Source organism: Anoplophora glabripennis, unplaced genomic scaffold, assembly GCF_000390285.2.
Source record: "Anoplophora glabripennis isolate ALB-LARVAE unplaced genomic scaffold, Agla_2.0 scaffold69, whole genome shotgun sequence".
NCBI classification, from domain to species: Eukaryota; Metazoa; Arthropoda; class Insecta; order Coleoptera; family Cerambycidae; genus Anoplophora; species Anoplophora glabripennis.
The window spans coordinates 942,118-965,410 of record NW_019416383.1 but is presented as its reverse complement, the minus strand read 5'-3'; the positions used below and the strand labels follow the sequence as shown (position 1 = coordinate 965,410).

Genomic DNA, 23,293 nt, shown 5'->3' with positions numbered 1-23,293 from the left:
ATCATTTCCATTACGTCCTCACCATGTTTTAATTTTACCTTCCTTTTTGCAATATTTTAACAGTGCCTAAACATTTTTATCTTAATAACTTATTATCAGAGCTTGGATATTGTCTAGTAGTAAAATTCTTGAACATCTACTTATAGTGACTTTAACTGAACTCGTTTTTTAATATTCATACACTTATGCTTGATGGCGAATGGAAAAGATCCGGCGACCCGGTGTGTATTAGCCTTGTTGATGGAGTAGTCCCATACTAGTCCCTGACTTTTCTGCCTCTCGGATTGGTGTGAATTGAATTAGGATCCGAAGTCTATTCACACCAGTCCGAGAGACAGAAAATATCCTGTAGTACGGAATCGTTCTCCGAACAAGGCCTATTACGATAACAGAATTGATATGTTACTGTATTCATAAATTTCACATTTTATAGAGATAACTGATCTTGTTTCATACTTTTTTCTACATGTTAATTTGTAATTCTACTTATATGATCAACTAAATAAACTCATATTACTTTATTAATTGGACTTTTCATGACTTTTTTTATATGTATGAAAGGCATAACAAGTAAAATTCCTTATAAAAATTAACTGAAAATATAAATTGGTGACTTCTTTTTGTAGGTGCTTTGTTTATTTACTGATAACAGATTAATATATATTGTTTTGATCTTTAAACTTTAAAATAAAATAATTATTTAGTGTTAACATCTAGGAAAACAAGTTTACAGATGATTGGACCAGAATAAAATGACTTTTATTTTACAGTTTTTCTTGCCAATGTTTCGGTGACTGTTTCAAATCTATCTGAGGGCTAAAAATACATAGGTAGTGGAAATATGTTTATATAAATATTTCTACTATGTATTGTAGCCATGAGGAAGGTGACAAATACTCACTGAAACGTTGACAGTAAAAACTGTGGACTAAAGAGTTATTTTATTCTGATCCAAGCTGTGAACTTGTTTTCCAATTGAAAAAATTCATAATAATATAAATTATTTATATATACACATATCTCCCCCAATAACACATTGTGACCCCTATCTCCCCTATGTCTCAAACTCGGGCGGACTTCTCGTCAGAGGGCGCCCTACATGGGGCATCAAGTGGTGTAATGGGAGTTGCCTATCTATCTCTTCTATTAGCTATATAGAAAATCTATCTAATTTACTTCCTGACGAAATACGCAAAATTACAGTAATTTACAAATGCCACACTGCACTATTCACAGCATTCACAGATAGATGGCGGTAGTACCTAATTAAATTCTGAGTAGTTCAAATTACAGGATAAAGCAACTGTAGTTCAAATTTCAAATGTTCAAATTTGTTTTTAGATTTTAAAAGCCAGATAACTAAAAGAAACTGCAATTATAGATGGTAGAAGCAACGTATTATTTTTTAAATGGAACTCCCTAGGCTTTTTACATTTGAATGAGTATGAGCTTTGGTTGATTTATTTTCATAGAAAGGAAGATATGCACAAAATAATGTGACATAAACCTAACCTGATCACATGCCTGATACAGAAATTATTGTCATTTGCTAGGTAACCAATGCTGTATCTAACGAATTAAGCTTGTGGAACACTGTTTAAACCATCTATATCGCTCTTATTATTAGGGACAGACACATTGGTGGGGCCCTTTTCAAGTGACTGTAATTGATATTTCTTCATGTCGAAGTCAAAAGGAAAAGGGAATGTAGGTACTCGACTTCTACCTGGGGTAAAAATATTCAACAAAAACCGGTGGCCGAACGTCAGGATATCTCTTTTACATATACTGGGCGTACTCACACATCAAACGCTTTACATCACTATAATTGCAGAGAAACATTCAATTTGAACATTTAAAAATGTTTTTTTTTATAATTTACACAACACAAAATTTTCATTTTATCATATTTTCATATTTTATTGTTTCTTTTATATCTTGAAAGATAAAGGACAGAATTGGAACTCGCCCAATAAAAAATTAAATTTTCCAGCCTCATTTATTTTCAAAATAATCTTAGTCATAATTATTTTAGACTGCTAATAGACAGCCTTTTATTATACACCTGAAATATGAAATAAAGAAACACATTCAATATATAAGCTTTTATTTGAAACACTGAACAGATATAAAACTATACATCACCAATATTCTTATTTACATCCTTATGGAAATCGAAATTAAACAAACGTGCCAGCCGGCTAACATCGGAAAGATAATTCTAATGGAAAAGGCATGAAGTACTTTGATACTATTAATCGAAACGAATATATTTTCTAATTTAACTACTTAAGGTTACAGTTTAGGTACATGAAACTTCAAATGGAATTAAAGCATATCGTTAATCACAGAATAGTACCACAAACATCTCTCTCCTATTCCGCATGAAATACAAACTAATTTAAAACTTAAAAAATAAAAACAAACGTTATAAAAAGTAGACATTTATTCTTTTTACTCTTCCCTACCTAGCTGCAACAAATTCAAGGCCTTGTGGAGATTTTCGATGGCGCTTTTCACGTCGTCGTAATTCAAGGCCGAAGTAGCAAATTTGCAGAACTTCTGCGCCTTCTGGATCTGCTCAGGAGTGATGGACACCTGTTCCCCGTTGCCCGGAGCCGGCAGCAAGGTAGTCGAAGGTTGTGGGGGTACTATGGGAGTGGATGGTACCGGTTGTTGTGGTATAAGGGGTGTAACCGGTGAAGATGCCGGTGCGTGAGTGAAATTGTCATCTGGCTTAGGTAGGTTTAAGCCGAAGTTGTCCTGCGGTGGAGTGTTGGGAAACTGTGGTTTATCTGCAAACAATTTGCTAATTTCTAGAAAAATTAATAACAACAGTCAGCAATTTGATAAAAGCAACAGGATGTATCCTTTTCCAGTCTAAATATCGATATACAGCAATTGCAATGGCCAAATTTTGAAGCAACAATTAATCATAACAACAGCAAACTGCAAATCATGATAGACTTATAACAACTTATGCCAAACTAAAGCAACTGTGTAACCTACTCTTTAAAAATGTCATACTCTTGTTGGAGAATATCCCGTAAAGGCAATTTTGGACCATCAAAGGAAAAATGTGAAACCAGTATTTTTATTCTAATTTTTGGGGTGCTGAATACGAATATGCTATTTATTTTTCCCGAAAAAGACAGGAACACAGTCAAAACAACCCCTATATGGAGGTGAAAAAAGAATTTATAATTACACAAAGAATTATTTATAAACCAGTTTGTAAAATATATTTTTTGTTGAGCAACTTAAATCAGACGGTACAAAGAATACCATTCTAAACCACCTTCTTCATCACCCTCTTACGGGGATGAAAACAACTATTGTGGACATAAAATTCAATTTCTTTAAAAAAAATTCATTGGCGGTCATGGCAGTACAGTGAAAATTGGTTATAACATTGCTGTATATGACATATTGGATGTAACGGTGGAATTTGGAAGCCTCGATTAAATCCTATAGAAATACCATATTAAAAATATCATTTACTACGACACCGTTTACAACGACATTTCGGATTTAGCAACGTGTTTTTATATACATTTACCATAGAATCTATCGATTATAACGACCAATAGTAATATAAGGCTTTAAAACCAACCGCCCCGCCGGCATCCACTCTGTTGACACCAGTTAGTACGTTTGTAACAAATTACGACTTATCTATGCATACAGTTATATTACATATATGTATTATATACTTTCTATCATAATCCTGAAGAGAAAAGTGTTTAATAAAGAAAAAATGTACAGGATATCCCAAAAGTATGGAAACCCCAGAATAACTCGGAAGTAAAGGGCTGTATGAAAAAACGTTTCATACAAAAGTTTCAGGATTTTTTACGGGCTATTCAATGACTACCTTGAATTTGACCTTGGCCTTGAAGGTCATTCCAAGGTCAAGGTCATTTTTCCAAATAGGAACCCTTACTTTTTATCACGCCATTGAAAAGAGCGGAAAATTTTACGTCCGAATATGACTTTGACCATGACCTTGAGACCACGGTAAAGGTCATTTTAAGGTCAAATAAGATTTTTGATAGATATCGCCTGGACTCGGAAGGAAAGGGATATACGGAAAAACATTTCATACAAAAGTGGTCTGAAGTGATCCAAAAAAATAATGGTCACGAAGTCATATTCAGATGCAAAATTATGGGTTACTCTCACAAAGATTGATCCCTACCTTGAAATAACCATGATCTCAAGGTCATGGTCAAAGCCATATTCGGACGTAAAATTGTCTGCTCTTTCCAATGGCGTGATAAAAAGTAGGGGTTCTCATTTGAAAAAATCAAAAAGGTCATCATTGAATAGACCGGAAAAAATCCTGAAACTTTTGTATGAAACGTTTTTCTGTATAGCCCTTTACTTCCGAGTTATTCTGGGGTTTCCATACTTTTGAGATACCCTGTATAATGTAGAGACTAAAAAACGGAGAAACTAATGCAAGCAAGAAAAATAATGTGGTGTGTTACACTACGATTTAAATAATTTGGAAGGATAGAAATAAAATAGTTTTTATTCGAAAACAATTCACTGAAAATGAAGCGAAATTTTTGTTATTTTTCTCACGCATTGTTTATTGAAGTGATTTAACACTGAACACTGGCCTTATTTAATAGAGTCTGTCGTTGCTATCTAGACTTATCAGAAAAATGTAGGAAACGTAAAATCAACTGAAATCTGTTACGGCTCATATTTGAACTCCAACATGACATTTTGTATAGAATGTCTGTTCTCCAATGATGTTCAATACGTGGAAGTGTGCAAGGCCCCATATGCAGTAACAAACCAAGAATAATTTTCATTTCTGCACCGTCAACATCTTTCCAACGTGTTAATCGTGAATACCTTCTCATTGGCCCCCTTTTTCCTATTTAAAAATTCCTCTGTGAAAAAAAGGTCAACAAAATGGTCAAATTTTGGGAGTCGAATTGCAAGCCATAATTCTCTACAAAATCAAATTCAAGTGGTTCTTGCTGAATATTGACACCAAGAAATGATTTGCTCAGTACTTTTACTTTGCCGTTGAATGTTTTCTTCATTTTCTTCGAGTACATTTTGTTCAGGATCAGTTTCTTGTAAACTTGTATCGAACGGCTCGTAAGTTTTGTCAATATCTGAACAGTCCGCTAAAAAGTCTTCCCAATCTGATTCATCTGTATTCACATATTTTCTAATTTCTCTTTGTTATATTTCGTTTTCGTAACACGATTTGTTTTGTATGCTGTCCTTTCGCCTCATAAAACTGAATGAAAGCTAGTGTGCAGTGAGACAATACGCAGCATAATTCGTACGATGTTATTTTGCAAATATGAACATCATTTTGTCACAAAAAGTATGAAAAAATCATAATTTCACTCTTTCCTCTTGTATAAAATAGTTTATAGACTGTGGCGTCCGGAGTCGGAATTGACTAATGGCCGGTGGCAGTCAACGTGTTAAATGTATATGCATATAAAAATTAGAATGAAAGGTACAGGTGCCTCATCAGGGAAAAAATTGCCGCCACTGTGATAAAAGTTTAGAGGTTTTTATTTATACGTCTTTATAAAGATTTCATTGTCAACATCAAAATTAGCGAGAGTATTTTTGATGCAATGCTCTTATAGTGCTATCTGTTTAAAGCGCCTAAACTATTTATGGCTTATAAAACAACGACAACTGTATATTATGAGACCTCACTATTTACAGATAAGGCGACAACATAAACGTGATATAGATTGACATAGCCAGTTTTAAGTCTATCAATCTATTTTAAAAACATTGACCAATAATCTAAAATCGATTATATTGTCTCCAATTTCTTGGTTAATTTATTAAAGTTAGCAAATTTACCACCATTTAAATTTGTTTTACATTTTTACCAATATAAGGTTGCTAGCCAATCATAAACCTATTAATTAATCGACTTATTGAAAAAAAAGTTAAATAAAACAGGTTTAGTTAACTGAATTGCATTACCTTCTGGAGTTAGAGGAATAGGTCCCGTAAATTTAGTATAAGTTGAGAGCTCTTCTTCGGAAAGTTGACTATTGTGAACGATGTTGCCCGGATCATTAGCACTCTTAGGAGGACCAGGTAAAGGAATTTCTCCAGCTTTTAAACAGTTGTGAATGTAGGCAGCCTTCCACTTGGCATATTTACGTTTTTCCCTAATATCATCCGGAAGTGTACCAAACTGATCCAGAACATCCATCAACATACCGGAAGTGTAAAAAGTCTTTACTGTGTTCCTACAAAAGAAAAAACAAATCAATACAACTGTCAAACAGTTGGGGTAATATAATATAGTAAATGACTGAAAATATTAGATAAAAGTTATAAATACTTATTGAAAATGGCGGCTTTATCTTGTTCATCAGCATGTTCAAACAAAGCCAGAGCATATTCTTCGATTAAGGCTTGAGCTGTGGTTTCACTTGTAATTCCGTCATTATCTTGATGCTGTTTTTTTGTTTGTTCCAACCAGTCCAGGAGAGCACGAATTAGGTCAGCAGTCTCTGGAGATTTCTTTCCTGGGACTATACGTAAGGCAAGAAGGCAAGCGGACATACGTGCTGTAGATGTAAGAAGAATGTATAAATTTGTATCAAAAATCATGTCACAAAAAAAATTACCCCAATAAGCAACAACAATATTTCTGTCATCATGTTCATCTGCTAATTTTAGTAAATGAGCCACCGGTTTTACTTCTGGCGGTATAGGCGGTAATTTCACAACCATTTTGAAATATCTAATGTGTACTGTTTATTCTGTATATTATTTATATCCTAGAATAGTTTATTCTTAACAAATTCAATTAAAAAAAAACAAGCTATTTTAAACTGTCATCTGACTCACCAAAGCAATAAACATGAAAATTCTGTAGTCATAATGCGCAGATGCACAAAACAGAAAATACGTCTTACTTTCTTCTTCTTCCAAAACAGTAAAGTTACCAAAATTTAAATAAAAATCAGTACAAAATAGATTTTCATATCTACTTTGAACAGAAAATTTACTGTAGAAGTTATTACAAGAAAAATAATATTTCAAAAAAAGAAAATATCTGACAAAATTCATGGTATGCACCGACACCAAATATAGAACAGAACAAGCTCTAAAATGTAGATGACGCTAGTAAACAATTTCTATTATATTTGTTTTAAACATTCACACGTAGTTTTACTGCAAATTTATCATTTCATATAAAAAACAGAACAAATATAATTCTTGAAATCTTTAATTTTTTTCTATCATAGACCAAGATAAAAAATTATTTCTGGTTTGCGTCTGGACTTTTGAAGTACAAGCCAAGTTACGCTACAGCTTAGAGATGGGCAATACGGATCTTTTTAATGATCCGCATGATGCGAAATGTATCAACATAAAGATCCGCATCAAAAGATCCGCATCAGGGAATCGTATTCAGTGCGGATGTACAAGTACAATTTGTACTTCCTCACTCATTCCCGTTTCATATATTGAATCTCGTATCACGCTCTGTCGCGTATATTTTCTAATTAAATTCCAATATAAGAAAGAACTATCGCATTACTTTTTCANAATACTTCTGGCAGATATTACAGAAGGGGTAAAACCTTCCGAGCCATCTTGTAATGTTAAAGAAGGGGTAAAACCTTCTTGGCCAAAGGATGTCGAGTCTCTGGGACTTCGAACCGGTGTCGAGTTTCTTGGCATTTGCCTTGAGTTTCGATCACCCCTTGAATTTAAGCTTCCTCTGTCGTAATGTTTTGACCTTTTTGACGTTGGGGATTTGGATGATCTGGATTCACTATGGCGTCTAAAGCGTCGTTCCAACGCTTTTAGCCTTTTTTCCAATTGAAGGGTTTTTCCACGACTAGAACACCCTGGAGACGGTGATCGTGATAAGCTTCTTTTCCTTTTTGACTTTCCCATTGTTAATCCTATTTTATTTTCCTAAAACAAAACAAATTAGTCTAGTTATAACAAACACGACGTGATCTTCTAGCACACAAAAGCGTAATGAAGATAGTTACAGCACGGAGTATTAGTAATACAGAACGGAACGGCAATAGTAGCGTTCCTTTCTATAAAATGTGTGATCAACTAGCACCTAAAGCGGTACTACATAGTTCAATCAAAGTGATCTTGAGGGCGAGGCGCCGTCGTATAATTGAATTTTTTTCTATCATAGACCAAGATAAAAAATTATTTCTGGTTTGCGTCTGGACTTTTGAAGTACAAGCCAAGTTACGCTACAGCTATACTTAAAAAAGAAGAAAGGAGTGGCGCCACACTGCCAAATCTGTCAAAAGGGTATTATTATAATAGGTATATTTTTATGATTTTAGTAATAAAATCTTAAAGAGTAACCGTCGAAATGGTTATTAAAGTATACATTAGCGGCATTTCTGGTAACAAAGAGGTATGTAAACTAAAAAAATTATTCTTGTGACGTTCATAATTATTTAATACACCTGTTATTTTCGGCAGGTGAAGAAACGCCAGCAAAGGGTATTGTTAATATTAGATTCGAAAAATGTAAAATACGAAGTGATAGATATTGCCGAGCCCGGCGCCGAAGAGGTTAAAGATTTCATGCAGAATAAGTGTACATCATTGGGAGCTACTATCAGTGACCCAAGCCCTAGGCATCCCTTACCTCCACAAATCTTCAATGATGATGATTACTGCGGGGTAAGTAATCAATTAATTTTATTGTTGAGAATTTAATGTTGTGTTGGTAAATTTTGTCAAGGATTTGTATGAATGAGTCACCTGGACCATTTACTCACAAATGTGTTTATAGAAATTATAAAGTATGAGACATACAGGCCCATGTATCGAGTTGCGACTACATTTGTTTATAATAAGACAGATTAGACTTTTACAAGTTTTAGAAATTATGGTTAGACATAGCCCATTTCCCATGTTTAATAAAACCTATTTTTAATTAACGCCTTATGTACACTTACTCTAAGTTTAATCATATGTATATTAATTAAATTTTGTAAAAATTTGCATAAAAGGTGTATGTATATTTATGTATTCAATTAATGCTATACAATGAATTTCATTAAAGTCCATCATTATAACCTTTATTATTATTAGATTAATACAAAAATTAAAAGTACTGTTTATTTAGTATATTAAATAATTATTGTTGATTCATATTGTATTTGGGTATTTCAATCTGCGGTGAAGTAAACAGATTTCCTAAAAATGTATCTTCAGATTATAGGATTAAAAATTGATACATCATATAAAGAATGAGCATAATAAAAATCTATATAAAAGCAATTTTTTCACTATTAATCACTTTTTAAGTACCTACGTATTAAGATATAAAAATATTATGTGATTACTGGTTTTTATGTGAATAAATTAGATATCAGTCGGTTAATATTATTATTTTGTTACAAGGGTATATTTCCCTGTATATTTCACAATTTTTTTTCCTTTTTTCGCAGTTGGCAAAATACCCAAAAATAAAAAACAAATGATATGCTGCAAATAAATAACTTTAACAAAATTATTATTCACTTTAAAAAATGAAAAAACTGACATATTTTTATAAGAAAATTCATTATAAATTGTTTTTCCTCTTTTAACTTCAAAAAAACCTGAAATATGAGAAATGTTTTATATAAAAGATACTTATATGAATATTGTTTTGTAGAATACTTATGTAAATATAATGACTTTTATTTATCCATATTTCATTGAAATTCTTTTATATAATTTTAAAAAGAGGTTAATGATGGTGTTTTTACTGAAATATTTAGAGTAAAGAATTTTTATTAAATTTTAGTTTCAGTCATATCTTATTATGTTGCTAAATTAGGAGTACCTACAACAGCCAATTATTTATTTCTCTTGGAATTATAGAATTGGTAGTAAGGCTAAATTTGAAGTTACTTTGAACAAATAAGGACGGGTGCAAAACCGGATATATCCACTTTTGGAAAGTTTTCAAGAGAAAAAATGCTGTTTAAAAGGAAATTACTTACTTTAATGGGTTATACCAACTGACACGTAATTTAAAAAAAATTTTTTTAGTCAACAATTTGGCGTTATTGGCCACAATAAATTGAATATAAGTATCCAGTTTTGCACCCAAATGAGAACCATTTTCAAAATAAAATCATTTTATTTCTTTCAAAACAAACAAAAGTTAAATATATTAACAAAATATACAAAACAAATTAAACATGTATTGCAGTTTCCTCTTGTCAGTCATATATCTCGTTTTCATCTTCTTGGGTTTCGCTATTTTCTAAAAAGTCTTAGTTTCTTTCTCTGATACTGACTAACAAGTTTTTATACCACAAAAGGTCTTCCCTATTTTGCCACTCTTCTCCAAAGTGCTCCTTCATCAAACAAATGCCTCAATTTTTTTTCTTTTTATCTGGTATAGAATTACCTAATGGTAATCTATTTAGCTGTATATTGCTTTCAGATTTTCCCTTCTTGATAAGCTATTGCCAAGTTGTAATACCAGAAGTGAACTGATAACATTCAAACATCAATATTTTAATAGTAGTTTCATTATTTTTATTCATGAATTTTTTTCAAGACGATATTTTTGCAATCGGAAATTTCCTTTACTTTTTTAAACATCTTTTCCAATTATTTGACATCATACATTTGTCAGTCAGAACCAAGTGTTTTTACAGAACCTACTTCTGAATAAATTTCTATGTAATTTTCTTTCATGTGATGACTGAATTTTTAAAGAAATAAAATACACCGATTCGCACAGACTTGTTCACACATATAATCGTTTTTATTAGCAAAATTTGGATATAACCGGTTTTGCTCCAAATCCTAAACTTTGCTTGATGATTTGAATAGGATATACCTCGTTCTGGTCGCAAATAAATACAGGTACTGATAGATCTCACGACATACAATCAGAAACCAACTAAAAACGATTTTGTGAAAAAAATGGATATATCTGGTTTTGCACACGAGCTCCTCAAATATTATTATATTGCATTACTTTTTTTACACACAAAACTATCAAAAGTCAAAGTACAATGAAATAATGTATGTTTAGTATTTTAACACTGCAAACAGTTGGAAACAATATTATCAGTTATGAAATTTTGCAATATAAAAATTTGGGTTCTATATTTGAAGTAAAATATTTCTGATGCTTCAACCTTGAAAATTCGCAAACTATTTCTACGCCTGACATTAGCAGCTGTAAATAACGGTTTGCCATCCGTGTCAATATTTATGTACTGTTTTTTTGTCAGTTTTTTCCTATCATTGAGGAAATCCTGTTGCATTTAATTACATTACAAACAATATAACCAATGCTTCATGCAGTAATACTTATGATAACTAATGAAAAAAAAAGGTAAAATTTTTACGAAAATTAGGAGTTAACAATGTGATGCCAAATAGTTATTAATATATTACTTGTTGTTAGGATTATGACCAGTTCGACATGGCAAACGAAATTGATGAAATGGAGAAATTCCTCAAATTAGAATCTACGGATTCAGATGTGAATCTCACATCTAACGCCGAAATTCAGTTAAAGAATGGTGAAGTAACGCCTGATGAAACAAAATCTGAAGTAGAAACAAAAGAAGAGGGTGAAATAAAAGAAAACGAAGTGCCTAACGAACAAGAGAAAACAGAGTCTGAAGAAAAATCAAATGATGCCGAAGTGAAAGGCGAAGAAGAACCAAAGGAAAACGAAGATACTGAAGTAAGTGTAGAATCGAAGAACGAAACCGAAGATACAACAGAAGCAAAAAGTGAGGAAAATACTGCTGAAGGAGCAGGCGACAAGGCAGAAAACGAAGAAAACTCCAAAACTGAGGATGAAAAGGCTGATGAAGCATAATTTTTTTACAAGACATATTTATTATTTGCACTGAACTATCATAAAACTATAAGACATATATATGAGACACCAAAATCCACATATTTTCATAAAGTTTTACATTTATTAAATATACATCATTCATTTGTAAATTCCATTAAAATTAGTTTTACGTTAAGGTTTATATATATTTAATAAGTAATCTTTTCCAAAGAAAAAAACCTTTTAATTTCTGTGAAGCTTTAAATCGATCATATTTTTGTTTATGTCTAATCATTTTAATTGTGTTTGGTAAAATCTTTGTAAGAAATCGTGGAATATTTGGTGTTTTCACCATAATATTTATTACTTTCGCCTTATTTTGTTTCCTTTATGCAAACATTACATAATCATTTTATTAAGTATTATGCTATCTAAAATATTTTTCAGTGGTTATGGTCCTAATAGCTTAAAAAACATCGTTACATGTTTTATATGTTACTGTTAAAAGTTATTTTGGATTTTGTAAATATATATTTCTTTATTGATTATTCAAAATATATTATCATATCAAGTTGTCGTTTTATTTACTTGTGATCTCATAATTTTTTAGCATAAGTGGAAACTAACAATAAAGCTAAGTAGATTTTTTTTTAAATGTGGAGTGGCGGGAGATTTACAAAAAATTATACAAAAACTAATGGACCAGCAATGCGTGAGTTTGCAATTACTTCTTATCATATCTGGAAAGTAGGTATTTCGCATATAGTCTTAGAGCAGTAGTATATGCTATAAGCATATAGTCATTAAGTCATTGCCTATAATAGCTACAAAAATCGGTAGTTCAAATCCCTCACAACGCGGGTAGGTCTTCTGCGCAAGAATGGCTGCTGTCATAAATTTAAGTAAAAGTAACGTGAAATTAATAAACGTGCATTTAAAAAATTCTTTTAGTCGAAGAACCTTCACTTGTCTCTATACGAAAAGAAAACCGACAAATCAGTATTATCCTGTAGTGTACCAGTTGCAAAAAGTAAGTTTTACGTAATTTTATAGGTTATTTTGCAGCGAACTTAAGTTTCCTACAATTTTAGTCCAGCACTAAACACAAACAGGTGCAACCAGATAAAATCAAATCAGGTGGAGGCATTCTAGCTGTCTTATCAAATAAAATACCATCAATTATACCAAAAAGCCAACCTGCTCGAGGATGTTTTCATCCAGGGGCATCAGCATTGTCACGAGAAGCTGTCCCTTTACAAGGGAGACCACCTGTAACGGGAGTAGAAATGATACAAGCGATGTTGCAGTACATTTGGCCAAAGGATGATAAATCTGTAAGAGATCGAGTCAAACTAGCTGTGTCTCTTTTGGTGGGAGCCAAAGTATTAAGTGTAACCGTGCCATTTATATTTAAATATGCTGTCGATTATCTTAATGCAGGAGCAGCATTAAATATGGATACAGCTCCACAGACAGCAGCCACTATTGCTACAAGTTTGTTACTCGGATGTAAGTGATAATAAAAATAGAAAATTATAATAATACATTATAAGACACAGGTAAATAAGTTTTTAATTCCAGATGGTATAGCAAGAGCCAGTGCTGCGGGTTTTAACGAATTAAGAAATGCGGTATTTGCAAAGGTCGCCCAACATTCAATCAGAAAAATTGCGAAAAATGTCTTCCTACATTTACATAATTTAGATTTAGCATTCCATTTACAAAGACAAACAGGTAATGTATAATTTAGTTAGTATTTAATGAATTTTAATATATTTTAAAATTTTCAGGTGCTCTTTCCAAAACCATAGACCGAGGTTCTCGAGGAATTAATTTTGTATTATCGGCGATGGTATTTAATGTGGTTCCGACTATTTTCGAATTAGCCTTAGTTTCCTCGATATTGGGCATTAAATGTGGCGCTGCATTTGCAGGTAAGTCACATAGTATTAACACCGCTCTTTGAATTGTCATACCCCTAGACGTGTCATAGATAAATTCTGATAACCCTATCACTTAGTTGCCGACCTTTGAATATTTAATAATTATTGATTATTGTGCTTATCTCAGATAAACAGTGAATTATTACTAATTATTTCTCCCTCACCAATTTATCTTTTATTTACTCGTTTAAATTTTTTGTTAGTGCATGCGTTTGGACAAAATCAATGTTATTATGTACAGCTAATAATGTACTGCTTCCATGACTCTGCATGAATTTGATCATTTATCTTTTTGTAGCATATTGAAGTATGTACTTAAATACTAAAGACTAAAGATATGTATTGATATGAATAATATCACTAATTCCAATAATGTCTCTTCCATCGTTTATTTGAAATAGAATGCAACTCTGTGCTATACAAACAAAAAAAAAAATTAAAACTAAAATTTCCAAAACGGGCATAAATTACTTTGAGACTTTTTTTAACCGGCATTATATTAAATGCAAAATATATTAGCCTTATTTTAAAATTTCAGGAATCTCGTTGGGTTGTGTCGGCATATACGCTGTTTACACTTTAACTGTCACACAGTGGAGAACTAAATTTAGAATTTACATGAATCAGGCTGAAAATGAAGCAGGCAATAAAGCCATCGATTCTTTGATAAATTATGAAACCGTTAAGGTACGTCCTATCACCTCTTGTTACACATATCTCTTTAATGTATTTCCCTTTTTAGTACTTTAATAATGAAAAATTTGAGGCAGATAGGTATGACGGCGTGTTAAAAAAATATGAGGATGCCAGTTTGAAAACCAGTTCTAGCTTGGCGTTATTAAATTTTGGTCAGAACGCTATTTTTAGTGCAGCGCTAAGTGGGATTATGATTTTAGCAGCAAATGAAATTGTTAAAGGTACAAACTAATAAATGGATTTATTTTTTTTTGTCAATATTACGGTTATTATTCTCTGCCAGGTAATATGACGGTGGGCGATTTAGTAATGGTAAATGGTTTACTTTTCCAACTTTCCATACCGTTAGGGTTTTTAGGCAGTGTTTATAGAGAAGTGCGACAAGCTTTGATTGATATGCAGACCATGTTCACGCTTATGACAATGGATAGTGCTGTAAAAGTATGTACTTGATATGCTTTGTGGCCCATAATTATAATTTAAAGTGAGACATGCATGCAACATACACAAATTGCTTGCTAAATTTTAATTTTTCATATTTTTTAAATAAAAAATGACTATAATTCACTATAGTAAAAACTTTTTCAAAAATAAAGCAGAATATTGGCTGATTGTTCAATTGAACACATGAATAAATCAAATCTGTTTTTAAGAGCAATTCGAATGCACCTTATCTTCATGTGGATGCAAAAAGCTCGACCATTAAATTTGAAAATGTCTCATTTGAATATGGACCAGGCAAGGAGATTCTCAGAAACCTAAACCTAACGATCAAACCTGGTAAGAAAACCGCAATTGTTGGCGGATCGGGATCTGGGTAAGTATATCCAGGATCATCCAAATTTTATTCTGGAAACGTGACCAGACAATAGAACAAAGCGTTTTAAATTAATTTTCACTCCACTTTTCAGCAAATCCACATTAGTCCGACTGCTGTACAGGTTCTACGAACCCACTCGAGGTAGAATCTATATAGGTGACCAAGATATCCGCGAGGTCGATATTGAGAGCCTGCGTAAGTCGATTTCGATTGTACCTCAAGATAGCGTACTATTCCACGACACTATCAAATATAACTTACACTACGGAGATCTTAGAGCAAGCGAGGAGGATATCATCCAAGCTGCTAAGATGGCTGAAATTCACGATTCGATTGTAACTTGGCCTAACGGTTACGAAACCCAAGTAGGCGAAAGGGGATTAAAGCTGAGCGGAGGCGAAAAGCAAAGGGTGGCGATTGCCAGAGCCATTTTGAAAAATTCACCCATTTTGATTTTTGATGAAGCGACTAGCTCACTGGATTCTATCACGGAATATGTAAGTTTTTTTTGTATACTGCAAAAATAATTTCCCACGGTGTCAAAACTGTAATTTTTTTTTTAGTTTTTTGTCAATATCTTAGGAACCGTTATTGAATTATAGGACTCAGCTTTTGAACATACATTAGTCTGCAAACGTAATTTTGAAGTTTTTGTAAGTTTTACTCACCAAATTGATAAAAAAAAGTTCAAATCCTATCTATTGCTGAATTTTGTTAATATTGTTAATATGTATTACTACCTATATTTTAAATTACAAAAGATTTTTGAAACGTTAGCAAAATGTTTGTTTTTGTTCATAAAAAGTAATTTTTCTTGAAAACGGTTGACTTTAGAGCAATGAACCAAGAGAACTCTTTCTGTGAAAAATTCATTGGCGCTACAGAATTTGCTGTCAAATGTCAATTTTTCCAGTGGCGTAAAAGTTAGCGGGGAAAACCCCTTACGATACCTTAAAATTTCCACCACTGGCTCGTTCAATGAATTCGAGAAGGGGCGAAAAAGTAGCTATTAATAATGGTAATGTGTGTATAAAAGATCAGTCCTGTAGTTCAAACGGTTCCTAAAATATTGGCAAAAAATTAAAAAAATAAAGTTTTGACACCGTGTATCTCAAAAACGAAAGCCCGGAGAGAAAAATGGAAGAGGGAAAAAATGTTTCTCTTTTCAAGAGGAATTTACAGTTTTCTGTTGCGACTATTATTTAGTATAGTTTATTATTTTCCAGAACATTCTAAAGGCGCTGAGAAATGCTACCCATGGCCGCACTAGCATATGCATCGCGCATCGCCTCAGCACTATAATGGACGCCGATGAAATTTTTGTACTTGAAAATGGTAAGGTTAGCGAACAAGGCTCCCATTTTACGCTATTGCAAAATCCGAATAGTCTGTACTGGAAGCTGTGGAACACACAAAACCATTCTCAGGAAAGGATGCAGAGCAGATCTCTGTGATAAAACGTACCGTGTAAGAATAAATGTAAATATTTTATTTTCTCCTACTAAATTAATTTATTTTGTAATTTGTACATTTTAAAATGTATAGATTCTTTATTTTAATTATTATGTACAAAATTGTATAAATCATGCATTGATTATTTAAAATATACTTTATGGAAATAAAACGTTATATAAAAGTAGGTGTAGTAATATGTAAATATATAATAATTTTAATCATTTTAACATGTCGCTGAAAATTTCTTTCGTTAGATTCGTTTGCTTGTGTGTCGGACTACCGTCTAAACTGTTGAAACTATCGCCGTTATCAATAGCTTTCAGTGTAGCCAAAAGTTTCTTCTTGTCCTCAGAGTTAACCCGGGGTTCCCTTTTAGTTATATTGCCGTTTTTGTCTGTCTCTTTATCTTCTTTCGAATGCAACTGAAATTTAATTTCCTCTGATAAGATTTCACTAACAAAACCCATTTCGCCCTCTTGGAAATTCAGAAGGGAATTTTTCAGCCTCGATTCTAGTTTCCTTGTCCTCTGGAAAGCTTCGAATATTGTGTCTGTGTCTTCGTTGGATTTCTTGAGACTTTCTTTTTGTGCTTCAAGCCTTTCGTTACAAACACGCACGTTAGTGAGGATATCCGCAGAAATTTCTCCCAATTTGGCGCCTAATTCCTCATTCCCGTTTTCTATGCTCTTCTGTATTACGTTGTCCAAATGTGAAGCGAGTTTTTCTAATTTTGTACTCGAGCTTGGGCGGTTTCTTTCAAGTTTACTGCTCTCTGTAGATTCTGATTTAACTGTTTTGTGTGTACAGTGCGATTTAATCTCTACATCGCTGCTACCGGTAGAATTAATTTTAGGTTCTAAAAGGTGTTTGTTTTCTACCTCGCTACTTCCAGTCAAATTCTCTCTGAGATCTAAAGATGCTTCTGATCCCGAACTTTGTTCTTTTATATCGTTTAAGGAAAACGAATCCACACTTCCTCTGCTGTGTGCCGAAGAATTCGACAACCTATTTTTTATGTTTTCCGAAGGCAAATTTAAAATTCCGTTTGATTTTTTTTGGGGAATATCGTCCAATTTTACACATTTTAATGGTTCCAGTTTGATGTCAGTAACTGCAGATTTGCTTCCATTCACTTCCAAGTCGTTTATTGCAGAAAATTTATCCGAACTTGCTAATCCGTTCGGGTGAGTGGGTAGTGTTACCATTGACAATGACTGACGTTGGGCCAGACGTGTAAATCTGTTTTTCCGAGGTTGTATCACGTTGTCTTTGGTCTGTAAAATTGTGAAAAGTATAAAACCTGGAGAAAAGGACTACTTTCAAAGTTGATTTTCTCAGGAGCAGCTAATCTGATTTTGATAATTTTTTTTTGGAGCTATATCCTAAGTTACAATGTCAATATAGAAATTATTATTGAAATTTCAGTTTTCAGAAAATAAGGGGTGTAACTTTAAATGTGGATCAGTCGCGTTAATTTTTTAGGGGTACTACTGGTATGTGTTCCCCAGAATACCAATCAGTGATAATTTTTTTTAACTGAAATAAATAGTCAAATTAAAATTTGTTTTGGCAGAATCATTTTCATGCCTTTCAAATACTGTAATAAAAATGTATATATCCATAGTCGAAATGACAATCAGGGTCTTGATTTTCAGACAGATATTTCAATTTTATTTAAAATCTTCCAGAACAGGGTGCAAAAAAGAATACACTAATGCAAAAAATTAAAGGGTCAAAAGAATTTCCGAAATTTTTCCGTAATTTTTAACAGACTGTATTTAGGTGAAAAATGGTCCTATCGGGAATTAAAAAAAAAAGCATTTTGAAGCTCTTAAGTTTCTAGTTTTTAGATCTTTCTGTCCAAATTTTTTAGAAGCTACGGTTATCATGCAATTCTAGGAAATAGCGCGACAAAAAAAAATTTGCAAATTCTTGTGAAGTTTCATCTCGATCTAGCGAACCATTTCTTTGTTTCAAACAGTCAAATTTTTGAAAAAAATTTCATGTTTTTTGAGCTAAAACACTATAATCATGATTAAAATGGAAAAAAATAATTTTTTTTTGAGGTTTTCTCACATTGTTCCACAAATAACGTTTAAATTTATGAAAAAAATGTTAGTTTATTTTTTTGGAAAACCTTCCGGATATTGAAGAAAACAAATATTGTTTCCAGTACGATACGGCTTTTTCGTCCTATGCTTCTGTTCATCAACTTTTAATTAAATTAAAATTAAGTTGATGACCCAAACCAGATTTTGACCCCGATTTATTTTTTCCTTCAATTTAAACATTTATGGTGAAAATGTAAGGAAACCTCAAAAAAATTATTATTAACCATTTTATTCATGGTTATGAAGTGTTTAAGCTTAAGCTCAAAAAACGTAATTCTTTAATTTTTTTCAAAAGTTTGTCTGTTTGAAACAAAGAAACGGTTCGCTAGACCGAGATGAAACTTCACAGGGTTCTTCTGGGTGTATCGAACTGTAAAAGTCATGCTTAACATTAGTCATTTCGTGAATATTTCTAATTTAGCCGTAAATTTTCTAAAAACCATAAACTACCCTTTTTTTCCTGTTTTTTAAAATTCATATAAAGATGAAAAAAAAATTTTTTCCGAAAAGTTGCAGCGGCATGTTATAGGAAATTTATTCCAGTTTTCGAAATTGCTCTTCAATTCTCTGTGTGACTGTTTGTCGCCGAGATATGGATTATTGAAGACAAAAGGATCCTTTTCCATTAAAAGTCTGATATTTCGATGAAAAATGGTCGTATCGAAATTTGAAAAAAAGGAAGTTGAAGCTGAATAAACAAGCTATCTGGTCCATGCAATGGCTTAGCTGAAAAAAATTTTTCCAAGTCCGTGGAAAAAAAAATTGCAAATTTTTTTTATCGCGGTATTTCTTAGAATTGCATGATAATCGTAGCTCCTAAAAAATTTCGACTGAAAGATCTAAAAACTAGAATTTTAGAGCTTCAAAACCCTTTTTTTTAATTCCCGATACGACCATTTTTAACCTAAAAAGAGTCCGTCAAAAAGCACAGAAAAATTTCGGAATTCATTTGACCCTTTAATTTTTTGCATTAGTCTAAGTTTTCTTTATTTGATATTTGAAATAGTCTATAGAGTGTACCAATAGTCAAAATGAACTAAATCATTCTATAAAATCCATCTTTTTTGAACAATTATTATTTCTGTATTAATAATTGACATACACAATTACATGAAACCACATCAATTTATTGCAAAAATTAAAAAACTTAATAACTGCAACAACAATAAAAAATCAGTGATAAAAACAGAATCAATAACAAAGGAAATCTAAGTACCCATATTGTCACTGAATTTTTTTTTGTTGTTACCTCTTGCAATTTTACACAAAAAGAGTTCTCTTAGTTCATTGCTCTAAAGTCAACCGTTTTCAAGAAAAATGACTTTTTATGAACAAAAACAAACATTTTGCTGTTTCGAAAATCTTTTCTAATTCAAAAAATAGGTAGTAATAATTAACAATTTTAACGAAATTTAACAACAGATAGGAATTTAATTTAAAAAAAAATAATTTTTATCATTTTAGCGACTAAAATTTACAAAAAAAAATTCAAAATTACATCCGTTGGCTTGAATGCACGCATTACATCATCGGAATATGTTTCTATGAACGTTGTTCATAATTTGATGGGTATTTCTAATTTGTTCCGCTGTGGTTTCAACCCTAGCTGTCAATTCTTCGACCGTATTGACATGGGTTTCATAGACAATGCTCTTCATGTGACCCCATGAGAAATAATCAAATGGGTTAAGTTTTGACACCGTGTATCGAAAGCCCGGAGAGAAAAATGGAAAAGGAAAAAAATGTTTTACAGTTTTCCGTTGCGACACTTATTTAGGAACACCTTGTATATTTTGACACACCTTCCATTGATGAATTTAAAAGCTGGCACTAAGCCTATAATAAAAAAGGACATCAAACCAAATTAACCCTTCTCAAGAAAATCAACTGGTGCACGTTTTTAGCGGTGCCTAGATTATTTATTTTTACCTCCAAAACACCTGTCAACCTATCGATTTCCATCAAGGCTTGATTTAACTGCTTCTGACACTGCTTATGCTTCATCATTTCAGCATTCAGCCTCTGTTTGGACGCCTTACTTTCCAGCATTAGCTTCCTGTTCAAAAATGCAACTTGTTCGTCCGATTTCTGCAGTTTGATTTTCATATCCTCCAGTTGGTCCATCAGTTTTTCTCTATCGATCAAGTGTTTGTCTTTGTTTAGTTTTTCCAAGTGGCTCAGTTTTTCTTGGGCCCTTGCTAATTCTTCTTCTTTAGTTTTCAGAAGGTCGTTCAGTTCCCTGACGTTTTTCCGAAGGGACTTGGTTTTCTCGGATAAAACACGAGTCTGTTCTTCGTGCGCATGAAGAAGACGAGGTAAATCTTCATTCATGCCTTCATATCTACAACGATTTAAAATTTAAACGCTAACTAAAGAATGTGGTATTTTATAACTTACTTGGAAAGAGCTTTGTCTTGGCGTTTTTGCAAATTTTTTAGGGTTTGGTTTTCTTTGCTGAGTTCCTAAAATCAATTTAGATAATTTTAGTTTAGGGAAAGCTTATTGCTTCTTTTTACTTACTGACAAATGGAAGTTGGCATCGTTTAACTGATTCTGTAAAGATCTTAATTTTAGAAGTTTTGCCGATAAAACTCTTTGGCGGACTGTATTTCCTGAACTTTTTGCATAATTAGGTTTTACAGGATACATAAGGGGATTCATTGGCTTCCTTCTTTGGAAGAAACAACTTGAATTTGATGAACAGGCTGTGTCGCAACTTTTACTCCTGAAACAACACTATTTATATCGCAAAAACACAATAGCTTTACGTAACGCTGTATTCTACCCAATCGAACCTGGCTATATATAAAGTTCACAATACATATTCTTAGACAAAGAAACTCTCGAACATTGTTTGCATTGTTTGGCTAAGAAAGTAATTTTTGTACGTACCGTTGGTCTTCTGTCTTGGAAGACCTTTGCACTGAGACTGAACTACTACAACTTGTCATTGTGTTCTGAGTAATTAGTATCCACAGTTAATCTAATTATAAAAAAATATGAAATGTGTCATTCAATTAAACTGCAATGCAGAAATGTCATGTTTGTATGTGTGTGTACTGGTGGTTGCCGTGGCTACAATCAAGCTCCTGCTAAGTTCATAAACCTAGAAAATTATAAATATTTGACTAGATCGTATCCGTAGAAATAACAAATTATTTGACAAATAGCAAAAGAATCATATGTAGGGTGGCCGGAAATAAATTCGCCATACTTCAAGGGTAGTAACTTCCATTAATGAAAGTAAACCAATTTAGGTAAAGTTACCTTGGTACAATTTTGCTTCCTTATAAAAATTTGGCCTTTCAAAAAAAAAATTTTTAAGGTGCTCTTAGCGACATGTTTTAGATAAAAAATAAGTATGTTTTTTCCTTGATAATCTTAAAAATGTTCTTCTACCTACCAAATTTCGTTAGAATATTTTAAATAGGTAGTAAAAAAAAGTTATCTTAAAAACATGAAATAAAATAAGAAAATTTAACAAGTTTTTAAGGAAGTAAAACTCTATTAAGGTGGGTTGATCTAAACCGTTCTGCTACGGTTCATTTGTCTCCAGACACCTAGTATACATTTTACCTAAATCGCAATTATTTGTGTGGGGGAGAGGTTGACCTATTATTATTATACAGGGTGTGGTATGTAGAATCTATAAAAATTAAACTACAGCTTCCTAACGATATTTGTAATAGAAAAGTCTTATACAAAAATATTCTATTTTTGCTTTTTTTTTCGTAAATTAAAGTTCGATTATGGATCAAAATATTTTCTCTGGAACAGTCTTGTCCGTGTACTGTACGATGAATTACGTGCTGTAGACCAGCCATGTAAACAAATCGTCTTTGAAAGATAGAAAGATACTTCTCAATTTTTGGGGAATTTTTCAGTGCTAAAGTGCAAACTAAGAAAAATAGATATTTAAAAAAAAACAGATATTTTCTTATTATAATAATTAATAGTATTTACTATCTTAAATGCATTGTTGTTACTGCAAGAGTTTGCAAACAAAACCACATCGTAAGCATCTGTAGTTGCCAACTGCGTGCACTAAACAAACTATAGAACAAAATGAAATAAAACTTACCATTTCTAGAGAACAAGTTAAAATTGATCCCAATTAGTGCGGATGCAGGCATGGTACCGACACACCCAATTTTGGCGAATATTTTCCCAAATCCCAGGTATTCCCCTAATTGTGTCAGCAGCTTCAAGTATGCGGTTTCGCAATTCTTTCACCGTAGCAATTGGAGTATTGTAAACCAATTACTTCAAGTGACTCCAAAGATAAAAGTCCATTGGAGTTAGATTGGGTGACCGAGGCGGCCACGGCACAGGACCAAAGCGTCCAATCCATCGCTGAGGAAACATTTCATTCAAGTGTCGTTACTTCTCAAATACATCTTGAAGATAAAACATGGGTGCCCAAACTTGTAATGCCACATCGTCCAATAATTCAGGCAACCGGTTC

The 23,293-nt window shown here is 32.5% G+C and overlaps 4 protein-coding genes across 5 annotated transcripts; 2 read left to right on the top strand and 2 right to left on the bottom strand.

Moving 5' to 3' along the window:
* Positions 1-2,090: 2,090 nt before the first annotated feature.
* On the bottom strand, positions 2,091-6,830 carry LOC108917050 (vacuolar protein sorting-associated protein VTA1 homolog). Its single transcript, XM_018723474.2, has 4 exons — positions 6,636-6,830; positions 6,347-6,575; positions 5,980-6,251; positions 2,091-2,795 (listed from the first exon to the last, which is right to left on the bottom strand). The coding sequence occupies exons 1-4, from the start codon at positions 6,739-6,741 to the stop codon at positions 2,455-2,457; spliced, it is 948 nt and encodes a 315-aa protein (XP_018578990.1). The 5' UTR covers positions 6,742-6,830; the 3' UTR covers positions 2,091-2,454.
* A 1,410-nt stretch (positions 6,831-8,240) lies between these two features.
* Positions 8,241-11,898, top strand: LOC108917059 (SH3 domain-binding glutamic acid-rich protein homolog). The gene is made up of 3 exons (XM_018723489.2): positions 8,241-8,407; positions 8,476-8,679; positions 11,420-11,898. The coding sequence occupies exons 1-3, from the start codon at positions 8,363-8,365 to the stop codon at positions 11,840-11,842; spliced, it is 672 nt and encodes a 223-aa protein (XP_018579005.1). The 5' UTR covers positions 8,241-8,362; the 3' UTR covers positions 11,843-11,898.
* Positions 11,899-12,669: 771 nt separating this feature from the next.
* LOC108917053 (ATP-binding cassette sub-family B member 7, mitochondrial) lies at positions 12,670-16,814 on the top strand. 2 transcript variants are annotated; one of them, XM_018723480.2, is made up of 10 exons: positions 12,670-12,833; positions 12,916-13,312; positions 13,385-13,537; positions 13,594-13,737; positions 14,285-14,433; positions 14,489-14,663; positions 14,726-14,883; positions 15,096-15,259; positions 15,354-15,759; positions 16,489-16,814. In XM_018723480.2, exons 1-10 carry the CDS (start codon positions 12,684-12,686, stop codon positions 16,714-16,716), a joined length of 2,124 nt encoding a protein of 707 aa, XP_018578996.1. In that variant the 5' UTR covers positions 12,670-12,683; the 3' UTR covers positions 16,717-16,814. The 2 variants fall into 2 exon arrangements, with proteins under 2 accessions (XP_018578996.1, XP_018578995.1); XM_018723479.2 differs by lacking the exon at positions 12,670-12,833 and having other exon boundaries at positions 12,901-13,312.
* Positions 16,815-16,935: 121 nt separating this feature from the next.
* On the bottom strand, positions 16,936-21,805 carry LOC108917038. Its single transcript, XM_023454363.1, has 5 exons — positions 21,721-21,805; positions 21,349-21,553; positions 21,226-21,290; positions 20,758-21,169; positions 16,936-17,991 (listed from the first exon to the last, which is right to left on the bottom strand). Exons 1-5 carry the CDS (start codon positions 21,777-21,779, stop codon positions 16,936-16,938), a joined length of 1,797 nt encoding a protein of 598 aa, XP_023310131.1. The 5' UTR covers positions 21,780-21,805.
* Positions 21,806-23,293: the final 1,488 nt, after the last annotated feature.